The 16,564-nt window shown below is 46.8% G+C and overlaps 1 protein-coding gene across 2 annotated transcripts in view; it reads left to right on the forward strand.

Annotated features, from left to right (window-relative positions):
- Positions 1-16,564, forward strand: part of UCK2 (uridine-cytidine kinase 2) — a 69,107-nt gene that overhangs the window by 34,334 nt on the left and 18,209 nt on the right. For both annotated transcript variants that reach the window (XM_040635997.1, XM_008685698.2), the window contains exons 2-3: positions 14,723-14,882; positions 15,920-16,016. In XM_040635997.1, coding sequence (XP_040491931.1) covers positions 14,723-14,882; positions 15,920-16,016 — 257 coding nt within the window. The remainder of the gene's footprint in view (positions 1-14,722; positions 14,883-15,919; positions 16,017-16,564) is intronic.

Genomic DNA, 16,564 nt, shown 5'->3' on the forward strand with positions numbered 1-16,564 from the left:
GAGCCAAAGACAGACATTTCGCCAATTGAGCCACCCAGGTGCCCCCATAAAGCTTGTTTTAGAAAAAGCTGAGCACCGTTTAAATGTCCATCAGTGGAAGATGAGCTGCGGTTCCTTCCTGTGAATACTGTGAGGCTTATACAGAGCAGGTGTTCCTAAATGCACCATGGGATGGTCTCAGATATGGGAGTGAATGAAGGTGTTCCTGCTTGGAAAGTTCACATACATGCAGGTTTTGAGCTGCAGTGACCACCTCTGAACGGATGGGTACAGAATGGAAAACAGTGGCTGCCCAGAGGTTGTCAGAAAGGTGCTGGGGACACAGGGTGGGAAGAGGCCTACTCGGTGCTATTTTTTACCTTTGAAATTTTGTTACCTGGCTGGTGATCCTACCTCTGGAACAGCTGACAACCTCGAAAGTAAAAGTAAGTGCAAAAACTGGGGTGAGAACTGCAAAAAAAAGAAAAAAAAAAAAAAAAAAAAAAAAAAATCAACCAGAATTTCAGCTCAGGTTTTAGATCAGCAAGACGGGAACAGTAAAGCCCTGACAAATTAACAGAATTCTGCACTAGAGAATGGTGTTTCTTAGTTTTGGTAGGTAGGAAGAAAGGCAAATGTAGGGGCATGAATCACAAAGGCTTCAACTGAATTACGAAAGAAAAGCATCTCAATAGACTGTTAACAAGAAATATTTATAGCAATGAAAATTTGACGGGTCTTAGGGAAGAGAATAATTTTTATTGAACATGTCTGTTGTGTTAACCACGGTCGGCTGTGTGTCATCCCGTTAACACTTAGCACCCGTTGGTGGAGGGGATATCAGGCTTCACAGCTGGTAACAGTTGTAACAGTCGGAGAGGTTTTGTTGCCTGGTGTGGTTGTAGCAGTGTCAGGAACCAAGCCAGGTCCTGTGTGCCCAGCCTGATTCCAGAGGACCCATTTTTTGCCTTTTAGAACTTTGGTAAGTGGGTAGCTTTTGTCTATCTTGTTTTGTTTTTAATCTGTCTTGCTCAGAAGTTTATTGGGCATTTCTATCAAAACACAAAAGCTCACTTGAATAGTATTTTTACGTATCTGCAGCCTAGTAATTGCTTCTCATTTTAAGAAAAATTTTTAAAAAAAGATTCTTATTTGTCAGAGCACAAGCAGGGGGAGTGGCAGGGAGAAGGAGAAGCAGACTCCCCGCTGAGCAAGGAGCACGATGCGAGACTGGATCCCAGGACCCTGGGATCACAACCTGAACGACCTGAGCCCAAAGCAGACCCTTAACCAACTGAGCCACCGAAGCGTGCCTGGTTCTCATTATAAAGGCCGTAAAGCACATTGCCAGACCTAGAAGCAACTTCTTGGTCACCAGGCAAACCGTAGATTAAGTTCAAGGCTGTGCAGTTTCACTTTAAAGTATAGTCGAAGTCTTCAAAAATGGGTTGGATCTGTTGGGAATGCATGATAATGATTAACCAGGATATTTGAGGAAGTAGAAACTTGATAATGCCAGCTAGCGATAGTTCACTGGTAGAGCAAACAGAAACACCAGGAAAAATTCTGCAGGAAAAGATTATAAAGTGAAATGGTACGTCCTTATGGCATGTATCCTCTGAAAGAAGAAAAAAAAATTGTGTCCAGGAGTATATAAAAATAGAAGTTGAAGAAAGTGCTCGCAGCCTCTGTGATTAAAAAAAGAGAGAATTTGAGCCCACTAAAACATGGCAGGTGCATTCATTTCCTAGGGCTGCAGTAACCAATTGCCACACGCGTACTGGCTTAATATACAAAACAGTTTTTACTCTCCTGCAGTCCTGGAGGCCAGAGCCCAAAATCTAGTTTGGCAGTGATGGTTTCTTCTGGAGGCTCTGAACGCAAATCTGGTCTATGCTTCTCTCCTGGCTGCTGTTGGAGCTTCTTGGCTTATAGGTTCTGGTCCCTACCCCTGTCTTCACACGGCATTCCCTGTGTGTCTCTGCATTTTCTCCTTTTCTGTTTTTTATAGACACTTGTCGTTGGGTTTAGTACCCATCCTAATCCGGGATGATCTTGAGATGCTTAACCTTCTATCTGCAAAGACCTTTATTCCAAATAAGGTCACATTCTGAGTTTCTGAAGGTTGGGACATAGTCGTATGTTTTTGGGGGCCACGGTTCAGCCCACAACAGTGTGTTCTTTTGTGTCCCTCCCCCCCATTCATGTCTGTCCCACATGTGAGGAAAAAAGAATTTTGAGAGGGGAGAGCTTGAATTTCTGGTATTATAAAAGACAAATTGTAGAAGATGAATGGTCATTGATCTTTTTTTTTTTTTTGAGATCGTGGTCAATTCACACACAGTTGTAAAAAGTAATACAGAGGGGTCCCATGTACCTTTTCCTTAGTTTCCCCAATGGTAGTGGCTTACAAAACACAACCAGGGGATTGATACTGATACAGTGAAGATACAGAACGTTCTCCTCACTGCAGGGTCCCTCCCTCAGGCTGCCCTCTGTTTGCTGCCCCCTGCCTTCTCTGCACTACCATTCCCCCTTGTCCCTAATCCCTGCCAACCACTAACCTGCTCTCCGTTTCCATAGTTGTCTTTTCTAGAGTGTTACATAAAAGGAATCCTACAGTATTTACCCTTTTGGGATTGCCTTCGTTTTCTTCAGCAAAATTACCTGGAAATTTATACAGGTGGTCGTTTCTTCCTTTTCACTGCTACATAGTGTTCCATGGTATGGTCGCACCACAATTCGCTTAACCTTTTACCCCTTGAAGAACATCTGAGTGGTCTCCAATATGGCTATTATGGAATAAAGCTTCTGTGAACATTCGTATACGTGTTTCAGGGTGAGCATGTTTTCGTTTCTTTGGGATAAATGCCCAGGAGTACAACTGGCAGGGTCATACGGTAATTGCGTGTTCAGTTTTTTAAGAAAGTGCCAAATTGTTGGGGGCACCTGACTGGCTCCGTTGGTAGAGTATTCGACTCTTGAACTCAGGGTCATGAGTTCAAGCCCCACGTTAGCTGTAGAGATTACTTTAAAAAATAAAAAAAGAAAGAAAGTGCCAAATTGTTCTCCTGAGTAGATGAACTGTTGACATTTCTACCAGTACTGTATGAATGATCTTTTCTCCCCATTGTCACCAGCATTTGGTGTTGTCACTATTTTTTCTTTTGGCTATTCTGATAGGTATGTAGTGACATGTCGTCTTGATGTTAATTTACATTTGCCTAATGGCTGACGATGTTGAACGTATCCCCATGTGCTTATTTGCCAGCTGTGTATCCTCTTGGGTGAAATGTCTCTTCATGTCTTTTGCCCGTAATCTAATTGTGATTATTTGTTTTTTTACTGTTGAGTTTTGAGAATTCTTTATGTATTCTAGATACTAATCCTTTGTTGGACATGCGTGTTACAAGTATTTTTCCCCCCATCTGTAGCTCATTTGTTCATTCTAAGAGAATATTTCACAGAGCACATTTTATTTTTGAGGAAATTCATTTTATCAGTTTCCCCTTTTATGGGTAATGCTTTTGGTGTCAAGCTTAAGAAAATGTTGCCAAGCACTAGATCTTGAAGACTCTCTCCTGTTTTTTTCCTTAATAAATTTGATAGATTTTCTTTAAAGATTTTCTTTATTTATTAGAGAGAGAGAGAGGGAGCACAGGGAGGAGGGGCAGGGGGATAAGCAGACTCTCCACTGAGTGGGGAGCCCGACAGGGGGCTCGATCCCAGGATCCTGAGATCATGCCTTGAGCTGAAGTCAGACGCTAAACTGACTGAGCCACCCAGGCACCCCAGTCCATGGTCCATTTTGAGCTAATTCTTACATAAAGTGTGAAGTTCAGGTCAAGGCTCATAGTTTTGCCTGTGGACGTCCCGTTACTCCAGTGCCATTTCTTGAAAAGGCTCCCCTCCCTCTGTGGAATTGCCTTTGTGCCTTTGTCAGATCAGTGGGACATACTTGTGTGGTTGTAAAACAGAAGTTGGGCCTGTATTTACTGATAGTAGCTTCAGTTCCACAAATTAAGGAAAGAAAATCATTCTTTTGAGAGGATATTTGCTTTAACTCCTCTTAGTTTCCAGCAGTACATGGGCCCTAATAATTGAGGACGACTTTCAGTGTGGTCAACGCACCATCCTTTCTGGAGTCACATGGTCTGTGTCACCTTGGGAGTTCTTTGATCTATTTTTTGATTCCAGAGTTGTTTTGGGGGCCTAGGAGGTGGTTGATAAACGATGAATCCATCAACACCTGGAAGGGGCACCTCACGAGAATGAAGTCTGCTCATAGAGGATTTGAACCCCTTTTCTTCAAAGCTATGAAGAATAAATATGACGTTGAGTTTTCAAAGACACTTTAAAAGAGACTTTCAAAAGGGAAGGGAAGTGGGTTGTTGGCACAGTGTTTTCAGTTTCCTTTCCCTGCTGCTCTGTATTTAGGCCTGGGTGCTGGAGGAGACCTAAAGAGGAAATTTTTAAAAAAAGAATCTTTTGATAACCAGATAGTTTGACTTCTGGTTTTCCACAGTGTGGAGGAGGATTGCTGGGAAGGAAGAGTTAACTCAGCTATAGTGGATACAACAAAGCACCCTTGTGCTGTTAAGTCTTCATTAAACGTTTACCCATGTGTGGCCTTCAATTTGGAAAGATTGAGGAGAGGACCCAACTGGCACACTGTGCCCTCCTTTATCCCATTCATGTTTTTTTTTTTTTTTTTTTTTTAAACAAGGGGGAGAGTGTCAGCTTTCTTTTTGTGTCTCTCTCTCAGAAGAACTTGAGTCCTGGGCCCTAATTTCTGTGCTAGACATATTATTCTCACTCAGTAAGCCAGGCTACAGCAGGTGGGCGGGCTTGGGTATGCCTCTTCCAAAGACATCCTCACCTTTTCCTGGGACAAGGGCCTTGGTTTGCTGGGTCTTACCCTCTCAACCAGTTTCCTAACCCTCAAATAAAGAAAAGGGGGAAGGAAGTAGATCCAGCCTCACTTGCAACCACGAGGCGGTAAGAACTGACCCTTCAGCAGACTTCCTCTCTGCTCCCACCTTTCCAAGGGGGCTTCGTAAGCAGCAAAGTCATCAAAGCTTGCAATGAGCCTAGATGGTTTTAAGTGTGTGTGTATGTGTGTGTGGGGGGGTGCCTTTTGTGCTTATCCTGTGGGGGATACAAAGACATACCCACAAATTTCCGTATGCAGGCTCAGAATCAGCGAGGGGAGCCTGGAATCAATCACTGTTTTGTACTGAATCATTTTAACCCAGTTGTGAGGCCTCGTTGCTGCTTGGGGACAAGCACAGTCCTGTCTTGCCTGATGTTTGGCTTTTGTTCTGTGGCAGCTGTTTACCAGGCTGTGGATGAAATGAACACTTGGCTTTACAGGGGGAGCAGGGACACACCCCTCCCCCTCCCCCTCCCGCCTTTTTTTTTTTTTTTCCTTTGAGATGATGTGGAAGAAATACTGCAGTTTTCAGTTTTGACTGGTTTGCCTTCCAGATTTGCCCCGTGGCATTCAGCCGCATGTTACGTGGTGACAGTCCTGGCGCGCACACCAGTCTGTATTGTTTCCCGCTTACGCATTTACACATCATCTTCCTGTAACCGTCACTGATCCCACTGTAAGTCTGATAGCTGGTCAGAGGGCAGGAATGTTAGGATCCTTCCTCTGTGCTGCTTTCTCGAAGGGTTTCGCCAGTTCGTAACATGCCCGTGTGTGTGCATCTGTTTCAAGGCGGCGAGGTCTTAAAGCGTTTTTGCTCATTTCTGCTCGAACGCACCTGCAGGGGCTCACCTGTTTCCCAGAGCATCCGTCCAGCCTCCTTTAACGTGTACTTAAATACCATTTTCTCCCCGGAGAACGAATTGTAGGGAATCAGAAGTGATGTGTCTTGCCCGCCTCCTAGGAAAATGTGTATCAGAAAAATTAACATCGGGGGCGCTTGAGTGGCTCAGTCAGATAAGCAGCTGACTCCTGACTTCAGCTCAGGTCATGATCTCAGGGTCCTGGGATCGAGCCCCACATCAGGCTCCATGTTTACTGGGGAGTCTGCTTCAGGATTCTCTCTCTCTCTCCCTCTCCCCCTGCTCATGCTCACTCTCTCTGTCTGTCTCTCTGTCTCTCTCTCAAATAAATAAATAAATCTTAAAAAAAAAAAAGAAAAAAAAATTAACTTCGAAGGAAGCCTGTGCTTTGCGAAACCTGCAGAGAGTAAATTGCAGAGTCTTGCGGACAGCGTTCTGCTCCCGGCAGCTCCTGTGTATTCATTGCTGGCACTGTACCTGTGCGTGCAGGGTTGTTGGGGCCCTCGGGGAGGGAACAGGTCTCCCTCTCGTGTGGCAAGGCTCAGCAGTGTGTGTAGTGCCGAAGCGCGTGCGTTCTGGGGCCAGCCTGCCCGCGTTCCAGGAGCAGCTCCGCTGCCCTTGATCCTGGGCTAGCTGTGTGATCTGCCTCCTGTGCCCATTTCCTGCTGCCTAAGTGGGGATGATGCGAACACCCACCTTCTCAGGGCTGGTTTGAGGATTAAATAAGGGAGTGTCTGCAAGGTCGTGCGAATAGGTGCTGGCATTTGGCGTGTTCTGTGTAGCTCTTTGGTTTTTTTTAGTTTAATTTTTTAAAAAGATTTTATTTATTTGCGAGAGAGCACATGAGCAGGGGCGGGAGGGCAGGAGAGCGAGAAGCAGGCTCCGTGCTGAGCCGGGAGCCCCACGTGGGGCTGGATCCCCGGACCGTGGGATCATGACCTGAGCCGAAGGCAGACGGTTAATGGACTGAGCCACGCAGTCGCCCCTTCTGTGTAGCTCTTAAGTGTTAACTGTTGTTCATTAATCCCCAGTTGACTCTAAAGCAGTTTAAGTTGATAAGTGCCCCTTGATAGGGTTTTTCAGTAAGCGCTCACGACTTCCGAGAGCAGAGCCAAACATGTAAATTTTCCGAACCCAGCAGTGAGTTCTCAAAATGTCTTTCCTAGGAATGGAGCTTACTGCTATGGACAGTTCACCGAAAAGTCCTGGGAGCACGTTTATGTTGGTGACTCTTGATCAACCAGGATTTTTCTGTCATGCAGTTGAATACCCGGGTTTTTCTAGACTAAACTACCTTCGCAGCCCCAGCGTATGGATCGGGAATTAAAACCGAGAGCTTCTGTTGTGGGGAGTTTTTTATCTGGTACTGTTTATATTCTGGGTTTCCCCTTCCTAGGTACTGTTTCCTCTGTGGAGCTTAGCCTGTTGGCGTAAGCAAGTGCTGAAAGGCGGGGAGGATGTTGAATTCTGCTCTGATACCTCAGGCTCGCTACATAGATGCTGGCAAGTGGCAGAGAGGTGCCCGTGGTCTGGGGACCTTGGTCGGGCAAGTGGTCCTCCTCACCCCGCCTTTTAAAACTCCCATGGAAATGACTTGGCTGATGAGCTATTCATGGCTTCTATGATGAGTAAGGCAGCGTCATGGCCCAGGACATGAGAATTACCCCAGCTTTCAAGAGAAGGTTTGCACTGGGGTATCCTGGGTATGTGAGGGCTGACCTCGGTATTAAGGTCATTTCGGTTGGAGAGGACAGAAAACCACAAGTGACAGGGTTTAAACAAGATGAGTTATCTCACTGTGCTTCCTCTCTCAGTTCTGTGATCATTGGAGTCTGGGACTCCCTTAATTTAGCTGCTCCACTACCTTTAGTCCCATGATATCAGGGCTGCAAAGTGGCTACTTGTGCTCCAGCTCTCTAGTCTGCATTCCACCCAACAGGAAGGAGAGGCAACAGGGACCCTGATGGTTTAAGGAGATTCCAGGAAGCTGCCACTCTACACTCCTTATCAAATTGGTTAGAACTTAGCACAGTCACCAGGAGCCGCAAGGGAGGCTGGGAAGCAGGGCCAGGTGCCCAGCTAAAATTCTGGGGACTGAGAGTGGGGTGCGCAGCTAGCTGTCCGTGCCTGAGTCCTTTTGGATGGAATGGAGGCTCATCTTAAGAATGAGAAGGGCAAGCTATGCTTTTACAAATACCAGGTCGGGGGTTGCCTGGGTGGCTCAGTCCGTTAAACGTCTGCCTTTGGCCTACGGCTCAGGTCGTGATCTCAGCATCCTGGGATCTGCCAGAACCCTGCGTTCTGCTCAGCAGGGAGTCTGCTTCTCCCTCTCCCTCTGTGCTCTCTCTCTCTCACACACATACACACTCTCTCTCTCTCTAATGAATAAGTAAAATCTTAAACAAACAAACAAAAAAACCAGGTCTGAAGGATAAAGAAGTCTTCTGGATGAATTCATACATTTTCTGTGGTAATCATGGCATACACTTGAGCGAGCCCTGCAGGTGCGCAGTCCTGCGAGGCTCAGGGAGCAAACGCTGAGTCACAGTTGGTCTCTCTGGTCCAGGGGGCTTGTAGGTTATTGCATTGACCTGTGGCTGCTTTTTGGTACCTAAGACTCTTAGATTACATAACAATTTAGTGAATTTCTGACTTAGGTATTTGTGTGTGTGGGGGGGGAAGGGGTGGCGGTAATTGTATTTTGGCCAGGAGAACCCACTTGCAGTGCATGGGTTCTGGGGCACCCAGGCCCCCAAGATGGATGTCCTTACAGACATTACCAGAGCGCCCTGAATACTGCCTCCCTGTGGCTGCCACGCGGTCAGTTCTGTTGGGAATCCCGTTGGCATGTTCGAGCTTTGTTTTACCTTACCCAGGGCAAATTACTGGTGCTTTAGTTTTCTCATGCCTGTAAATTAGAGCTTCAGAGCTGGGTGGGGGCAACCCCTGCCCCCAGAGGAGTGATGTCATGTCTGGGGGGCGTGCTGGACACCGTGTCAGTTAGTGGTAATGTTTCTTACGCAATGTGAGTGACAGCGAAAGCTGCTGTCCGCAGTGTTTGGGGTAACTTGCAAACAGTCCCAGAGTGAAGGAGCTGGATGGGGTCCCCCTGCTTGAAGAGGCACCTGGCCTTCTTGAGCTAATTAGCTAATGGCGGTGGCAGGTTCAGGGCAGGTGTTAAAGGACATCCACAACGCATTCCTAAGGACCAGGAGGCCGTGATGAAGAACACCCTTCACCTGGAGCTGGCTCTTTTCAGCCCTGGGTTGGATGGTTGCTAGGCTCTTCCCCATCCCAGCAGCCCTCCGCCAGATCCTGAGGCAGCTTACCGAGAGTGGGGCAAGCACCTCGATGGGATTCCTAAATGTTGGGTAGCACGTCCCTTCGTCCGTTCTTCTCTAAGGACGCGTTTACGAAATGCCAGCCCATTGCTCTAGGGACCCACCCAGCCTGAAGGCCTCCTGGGCTCTCCGGCTGGCCTCCGTCCAGCTTCTCAGCAGCTACGTGTGGAGGGTGGAGGGCTCTTAACAAAGAAGTTACCCAGAGCTCCATTGCCCTGTTTGTTAGTTTTATTCTGTCAGCAGTATTGGAACTGGACAGAGGACCTGAAGGATTCGATGGTGCGTGTGGAACAGACACACACCAGCAATAGCACGGTTAGATGGTGTCCGGGCCGTCGGAGCCACCTCCTCCATGAGAATCGCTTTAGAGAAATCATACTTCCTATGGCAGGACAGGAGCCTGTGGCCACTCAGCTGCAGGGCCAGCTGGAGGGTCTGTTGACTGCTTGCTCCTGGGGCTTTCCGGATAGGAAGTGTGTCTCTTTGAGAAACGAGGCTGGCACATTGTTCAGCACATCTGGGGGACTGGCCGGATCGTCGAGTCGAATGCGTGCATGTTCTCAGAACTACGGAGCCTTTGGGCTCCCAGTGACCGGCTCCTAACAGCTAGAGTCTTTTGAAGAGACTCCAGTTTAGGTTCCAGACATCTCGAACAGTTGTGTGTGTGTGTGTCTGTGTGTCTGTGTGTCCTTTCAGCTTCTTTTCAATACGCCTGTCACTCCCCTGCCTTTAGTTCTCTGAAATTCTTTGACATTTACCATTATGTTGACTCTCATGATGCAGCGGGACAAAAAACCGAGTTATATTCCTAACCAGTTCCCTCCGTGTCTCCTTTCCCCCATCACTGATCTCTGGAAGTAGAGTCTGTTCATGGAGAATATCAGGGCTTCGGTTCTGGACTAGTGAAAAGAATCGGGCATTGGAAGTTAGAAGAGCTGTGGTTTGAGATTCAGCTCTGGGACCTTGAACAAGGCATTCAACTGATGGACTCCAAGCTTCAGGTTCCTCATTAGATAAAAAAGAGATAAAATAGTCACATCTTGTTGTAATGGAATTAAAGGAGATGGTATCTTCAAATGCCATACAAGTGAAGAAATCTCAGATCCCCTCCACTGATTATTGCATACGTGTGTGTGTGTGTGTGTGTGTGTGTGTGTGTGTTTCTGTGTGTTTATCTCTCTCTCTATCTCTATCTGTATCTCCCACTTTATTCTAAAGATAACCTCATATCGACCTGGCTTTCACTCCAAATTCAGACAGCAACCCACAGTCCTGGCTGGCTTATTTTCCACCTCCCCACCTTTAGAAAAATGTGCTAGAAATGTCAGGAACAGAATATACTGTGGATACGTTGCACTGAGAATGGAGATGTCACTGAAACTAAGCTCAGCTCCAGTGGGCAAAAGCTATTTGCCGGGTCGGTGCAGCCAGTAAGGGGGGTGAGCTCTAGGGTTAGACCAGTTGGCTTGAGTCCTGGCTCTCCCTCCTGTGCCCTGTGCAAGTCATGTAACCTGTCTTCACCTCGGTCTTCACGTCAGTGGAGTGGGTATGATAATCATTTCTATCACATAGGGTTGTCCTAAGTGAGATCATTTAAAAATACTGAGCCTAGTACTAACTAGGAAGAAAATGCCCATTTTGGTCTTGTTCTAATAATAATGCTTGCTTGAATTGTGGTGATACACACATTGGGTAACGTGTACCACCTTAGCCATACTTAGGTGAACATTTCTGTAGTATTAAGTATAGTCATATGTTAGATGCTGATCTCCAGAACTTCTTCATCATGTAAAAGTGAAGGTATTTCCATTGAAAAACTCCCCGCTTCCTCCCCTCCCCCAGGCCCTGGCAGCCTCTATTCTACTTTGATTCTGTGAATTTGACTATTCTAGATACCTCCTTTAAGTGGAATCCTACAGTATTTGTCTTCCTGTGACATAATCGTTGTAACCCTTAGGCCACCCCACTGATTGGCCCCTTGCCCACTCTTAGTGTCGGTAGGTAAGCTCCCGACTGCCTGCCTTTTCCAACCCTAGTCATTATTTCCCTTCTTGAGATAACGAGACACCTTGGAGTTCCATTTCATCCTGTTGAAGAGGGCAAGATTAGGGGGAAGGCAAATTAAAATGAAAGAGACCTAAGAAGCAGACTTCAAACAAGGCAAGGTAGAGTCTCTGTAGGGCTCTTTCCTCCCGATTGTGTGAAAATTCAAACCTGTCCTCAAGTGGAGGAATAGTATAATGAACCCCTGTGTACCTCTTGCCCCTGGTTCAGCAGCTGTCTAGATTTTTTTTAGAGGCCATTCTTGACAAGTTCCAGGAGGACGAAAATAGTAGAAAAATCTAGACTAACCTGGAGACAGATGTTGTTTGCTTGTTCACACAGTGGTGTTTATGTTAAAGGACTCCTGCCTTGGGACTTCTGACTACCCTTTAGGTTGAGGCCTAAAGGAAGCAGGGTTGTAGGCAAGTCATGTCACGTGGTTTCCACATCTGGGAAGGACAGCACTTGTGACAACCAAGGGCGGTTGTCATGGAACACGTGGCCTAGGGCCTGACTTACTAAATCAGTTACAGGTGATGGTGTGTTTGTAGAAAGTAAGATCACCAAACAGGCCCATGAAGACATGGAGCCGAGGGATACCACTGTGGGCCAGCAAGAGAGCCAGATATATCCTTGATGAGAAATGGTGATGAACGCTGGCTTTCTGGATGTGATCATTAACCTGATTTTATTGGCCATTATATCCATTTGTCCTAGTTTGTACCTGGATTAAGAGAAATGATGGTTTACCTGCAAAATTAGGTAATGTAACTTCTTTATATACACGTTTTTTGGTAGTAGTGAGATTGCTATTCATATTTTAAAAAAATTAATGGATTTTAGCTAGAAGTAAAAAATACCACGATTTGAATAATCAAGTAGATAAGTACATCTGGTCCCATGAAGCCCTCTGTTCATTTTTGTTGTTTGGACTTCTAGAAGTAATTCTGTCTGCTAATAAAAGCTACAGGTGTAGACTTGGACCCTGAGTAGCCTTAGGATATAAGAACCAGATGGAAGTTAGGAAAAGGAAATGATGGGCTGGCACCTGTTTAAAAATGTATAGTTTATAATTGTATAGAGGCTTTGATTCTACTGTGGTATTTTCATTTTTGAATCCAGCTTAAGTCATGTGCAAGTTTTACCTTTCTGTGATTTTTTTTTTTTCCTGGAATAGCTGCTGTGCCAAAAATCCTGTTTTAAATGCTTTTCTGTTAATATGTGAAAATGTCAGAAAAGTAAAATAGTTTTCTTTTTTTTTTTTTTTTTAAGATTTATTTATTTGACACACACAGGAGAGCGAGAGAACGCGCGTGCCCGCAAACACAAGCAGGGGGAGTGGCAGGCGGAGGGAGAGGGAGAAGCAGGCAGACTGCTGAGCAGGGATCCCGACATGGGGCTCCATCCCAGGACCCTGGGATCATGACCTAAGCCGGAGGCCGACACTTCACCCACTGAGCCATCCAGGTGTCCCAGTAGTTTTCAGATAATTAACAATCGAGTCAAAATACTGTTCGTCCAAAGATCCTTATTTGGTTGTGTGTCACAATTGGTGCAATAGGAAATATTGTGCAAAATACTTTCGTGTGGATTGACTAGGGCAACAGGAATGTCCAGTTTTCCTTATGCTTCGACAAAGCAAATACAGAGCTTCTGAGAAATGTAACTTTATAAAGTGTCCTGGTTTTTCCTTGTTAAAACCATTTGGTAAAGTAACTTCTATTGTGAAGCAAGCTCCCAAGACTGAGCCCAAGAAATCTCTATCTATGCCACTTTTATCGTCTCTTGTAATTAGGTCAGCCAGCTCCATAAGGAGGTTCAGCTATGGCTTGTAGGGTTTTTGTAATGTAGACATTCTTATTTTTAAATTAATCTGTACAAAATGGAAGAAAGATACAAGTTGGTAAATACGGTCCTTCAGTATCTCATTCTTTTGAGTGCACTTGTTTTTTATGTTTTTCTTTTGATGAAGAGTATGTATTATGGCAGAGAAAAAGAGGTAGATTTTAGGTTCTGTACCCCAATTCCAATTCCAGCGTGTGGGGCGGGGAGGGTCTTCCCCACATCAACAAGCAATTCCGGACATGAGCAGGGTATCTGGGAATCCCCCCCAATAATTCTGACACTACCTGAAGATAGCATCAGTTCCCACAGGTCGGGCTCAGTCCCGCGAGACCGCCCCCCCACCCCCTCTGCCCTGACCTCAGGTGTCAGTTGAAAGTCCCTGTTGTCACCTGTGCTACTGGCTGACTGGCCATAGATTGAAGGTTCCAACTGCCCCTTCCTTGGGTTTGATTAATTTGCCAGAGCAGCTCACAGAACGCAGGCATTTTACTTAAAAGGTTACCAGTTGATTATAAAAGGATTTAAGTCAGGACTGGCCAGGTGGAAGAGAAGTTGTGTAGGGCCAGGTGTGAAGAGGAGTGGAGTTTCAGTGCTCTCTGAGCAGGCCACTCTCCCCACACTTCCAGGCGTTCACCAACCAGAAAGCTCACCAAACCTCATCCTCTTGGGTTTGTATGGACGCTTCATGACACACGCATTTCTGGTTCTATCATTGTTGACCCCTGATTCAGCCTCCAGCTCCTGCCCTCTGCCCTCCCCTTCCTGGAGGTCAGGGTGGTAGGACTGAAAGTTCTAACCCAATCACAAGGTTGGTCCCCCTGGCAACTACCCCCTTAGGTTCTTTCCAGAAGCCTCCTCCTTAACATAACAAAGACGGGTGTGCCCCTCCACTCAAAATAGGAAATACAAGGGTTTTGAGAACTGTGCCTGAAGTGCAAGGAGGACTAAATTAAGCATTTATTTTCACAACATCATAGGTAGATATGTGTATTGCCAGCAACATGACACAAAGCGTGTAGGTTTGAGTTGATCTGGAGCCGGCTGTCCCATTCGCGGCAGGGATACCCCACTTTGGTTTTGGTGTTGGTCGCCTTTTGTGTCCCATGTCACTGCACTCCATAAGGGGTGGAGTGTGTGTGTGTGAAGCAGCCCTCAGGCTTACTGTGAGTGTGAGTGCGAACTAGTCCATGGCCAGGCACTAGAGCAAAAGTAACCCAGGGAAGTAGGACCAAAGCCCTGACCTTGGCCTTACTGCTAACTGGCCGGGTTCTCTGGCCATGGTTTTTGATTCCGCATGTGCTCTAGGCACTTATGACCCAGAGGCCCTTTAAGCCATCCGCAAGTCATCACTGTGCCTTCTTTTCCACTTTCTGCAGTTTTGTGTGTTATCTATACCAGGGCACAAGCAGGGATAAATAAATTCGTGCTCCTTTGTAATCGTGGCTTTAGAAAAGACTTCATGGATGAGGAGGTAGGAATTACCGCCCTCCTCCCCGCTGAGGCCCCTGCAGATACCTGCGAGTAGTAAGCTGTGTTTAGGAAGGGGAGGAAGAGACTCTGGGACCCCCTCTCAGCCAACTGTCTTTCTCCTTTAGCCTTCTAATCCATCATGCAAGATGGTAGCCTTTGGATTCTTTTTCCAGAAGCCCCTTGCGTGGGGCGTGTGCATCCGTGAGCTACTCTGTAGCCTTTAATCCCCCGCCTTCTCTTCTCTCCTGCAGTCTTCCGTCTGTGCTAAGATTGTGCAGCTCCTGGGACAGAATGAGGTGGACTGTCGCCAGAAGCAGGTGGTCATCCTGAGCCAGGATAGCTTCTACCGCGTCCTCACTTCGGAGCAGAAGGCCAAAGCCCTGAAGGGCCAGTTCAATTTCGATCACCCGGGTGAGTCAGGAGTTGAGGGTGTGGGTGTGTGGGTGTGTGGGTGTATGTGCTCGCCCTCTCATTCACTGAGGAAGTTGTTTGACCTCTTGGAATCTGTTTCCATTGATAAAATGGGGGATGAATAAATACCTTGCGGGGTTATGGTGGGGCCTAAAGAAGGAATTTTGGAAACGCATGCATAGTTGCATGGCTTAGTAAATAACGGATCGCATCTGCATCTGAACCAGAGCGACTCTATGTGAGCCTGTTACGTGAGATTGGCCAGACACAGGATAGCACGAACACATCCTGTTCTGCCTCTGATCTAAAGCAGCCAGGGCCCCCTCCGACTCCCCCATCCCACACATGTGTGCACATGGCAGGGTATGAAACTCACTGATTAGCAGAAAGGACCATGGAGAGTCCAGGATGACTGCGTGACTTTTGCCTTGACAGTACCAGATGAGCACATTGCCCTTTAGCTGGTTTTGGTTCTTTTTTTTTTTTTTTTAAGATTTTATTTATTTGTCAGAGAGAGAGCATAAGCATGGGGAGCAGCAGGCAGAGCTGGAGAAGCAGGCTCCCCGCTGAGCAGGGAACCCGATGTGGGACTCGATCCCAGGACTCTGGGATCTCATAACCCGAGCCGAAGGCCGAAGTTTAACCGACTGAGCCATCCAGGCGTCACTGGTTTTGGTTCTTACAACTGTTGGAATCAAAACTTGGTGCCCCTTATGCTCCCCTAGTCACGCGTATGCTTTCCAGGTTAACGTGTGCGAGTTCTCAGGATAGCAGCTGAACTTGGAGGAGAGAGATGGCAGAGGCCAAGGGTGGGATGGAAAGGTAGAAAAAAGAAGTGAGTTTCTCAGAACGCATTCATACATTCTGTTTTGAGATCCAGGACATTTGCCTTCTGCTTTGGGTAGAGATCTGGCTTTTTTCGGTGGGGTGTATATATTCCTCTAGGGTGTGGTATACGTCCAGGAAATAGATGTGGGTAATTATAGGAGAAATCATTTTAAAATTCGGCAACGTTTTAACCGTCTGATTTCCTGCAGATGCCTTTGACAATGAACTCATCTTCAAGACACTCAAAGAAATCACTGAAGGGAAGACAGTGCAGATTCCCGTGTATGACTTTGTTTCCCATTCCCGGTAAGTGAGCTGTTCGGGGCTGGGCGTTGCTCCTCGCCGCTCTCAGAGGATTCCCGTTTCTCAGGCTGCAGGCTGCGTTCTCCCCTACCCCCTGCCCGTGGCCGCCTGTCTGTGACCGGCAGCAGCGTGCGCTGTGGGTGTGCACGGGTTGGGGAGTTTACCTGGCGCTTCCTGGAACAGTACGCTCATCACATTTTGCTAACTCTCTAAGGACAGGTTCATGAATTTGGGCGGAGGTGAGGGACTATACACTTGTCCTGATTCACAGCCCCGAGCTTTGTTCCTGGAATAAGATATAAAGGGGCCAGGCAGAGGACACAGGAAGAACAAAGAAAACTGTTCTTTCTTCTCTCCTGGTTGGACCTTGTGTGAGAGCACTGAGGTCACCGGAGACCAGATGCTCAACTCTCAGGAGAGTTTCTCAGTTAGTCCTTTCTGCTGATCTGTGTTCATGCTCCTGATTAGGTCTAGAGGCGGGGCTCATCTTCTTTCCCTCTGAGTGGTTGCATGAGGCTACAAGAGGACTCGCACCTGCTGGCCAGGCTCCC

The sequence above is a fragment of the Ursus maritimus genome, unplaced genomic scaffold, assembly GCF_017311325.1.
Source record: "Ursus maritimus isolate PB19 unplaced genomic scaffold, ASM1731132v1 scaffold_2, whole genome shotgun sequence".
NCBI classification, from domain to species: Eukaryota; Metazoa; Chordata; class Mammalia; order Carnivora; family Ursidae; genus Ursus; species Ursus maritimus.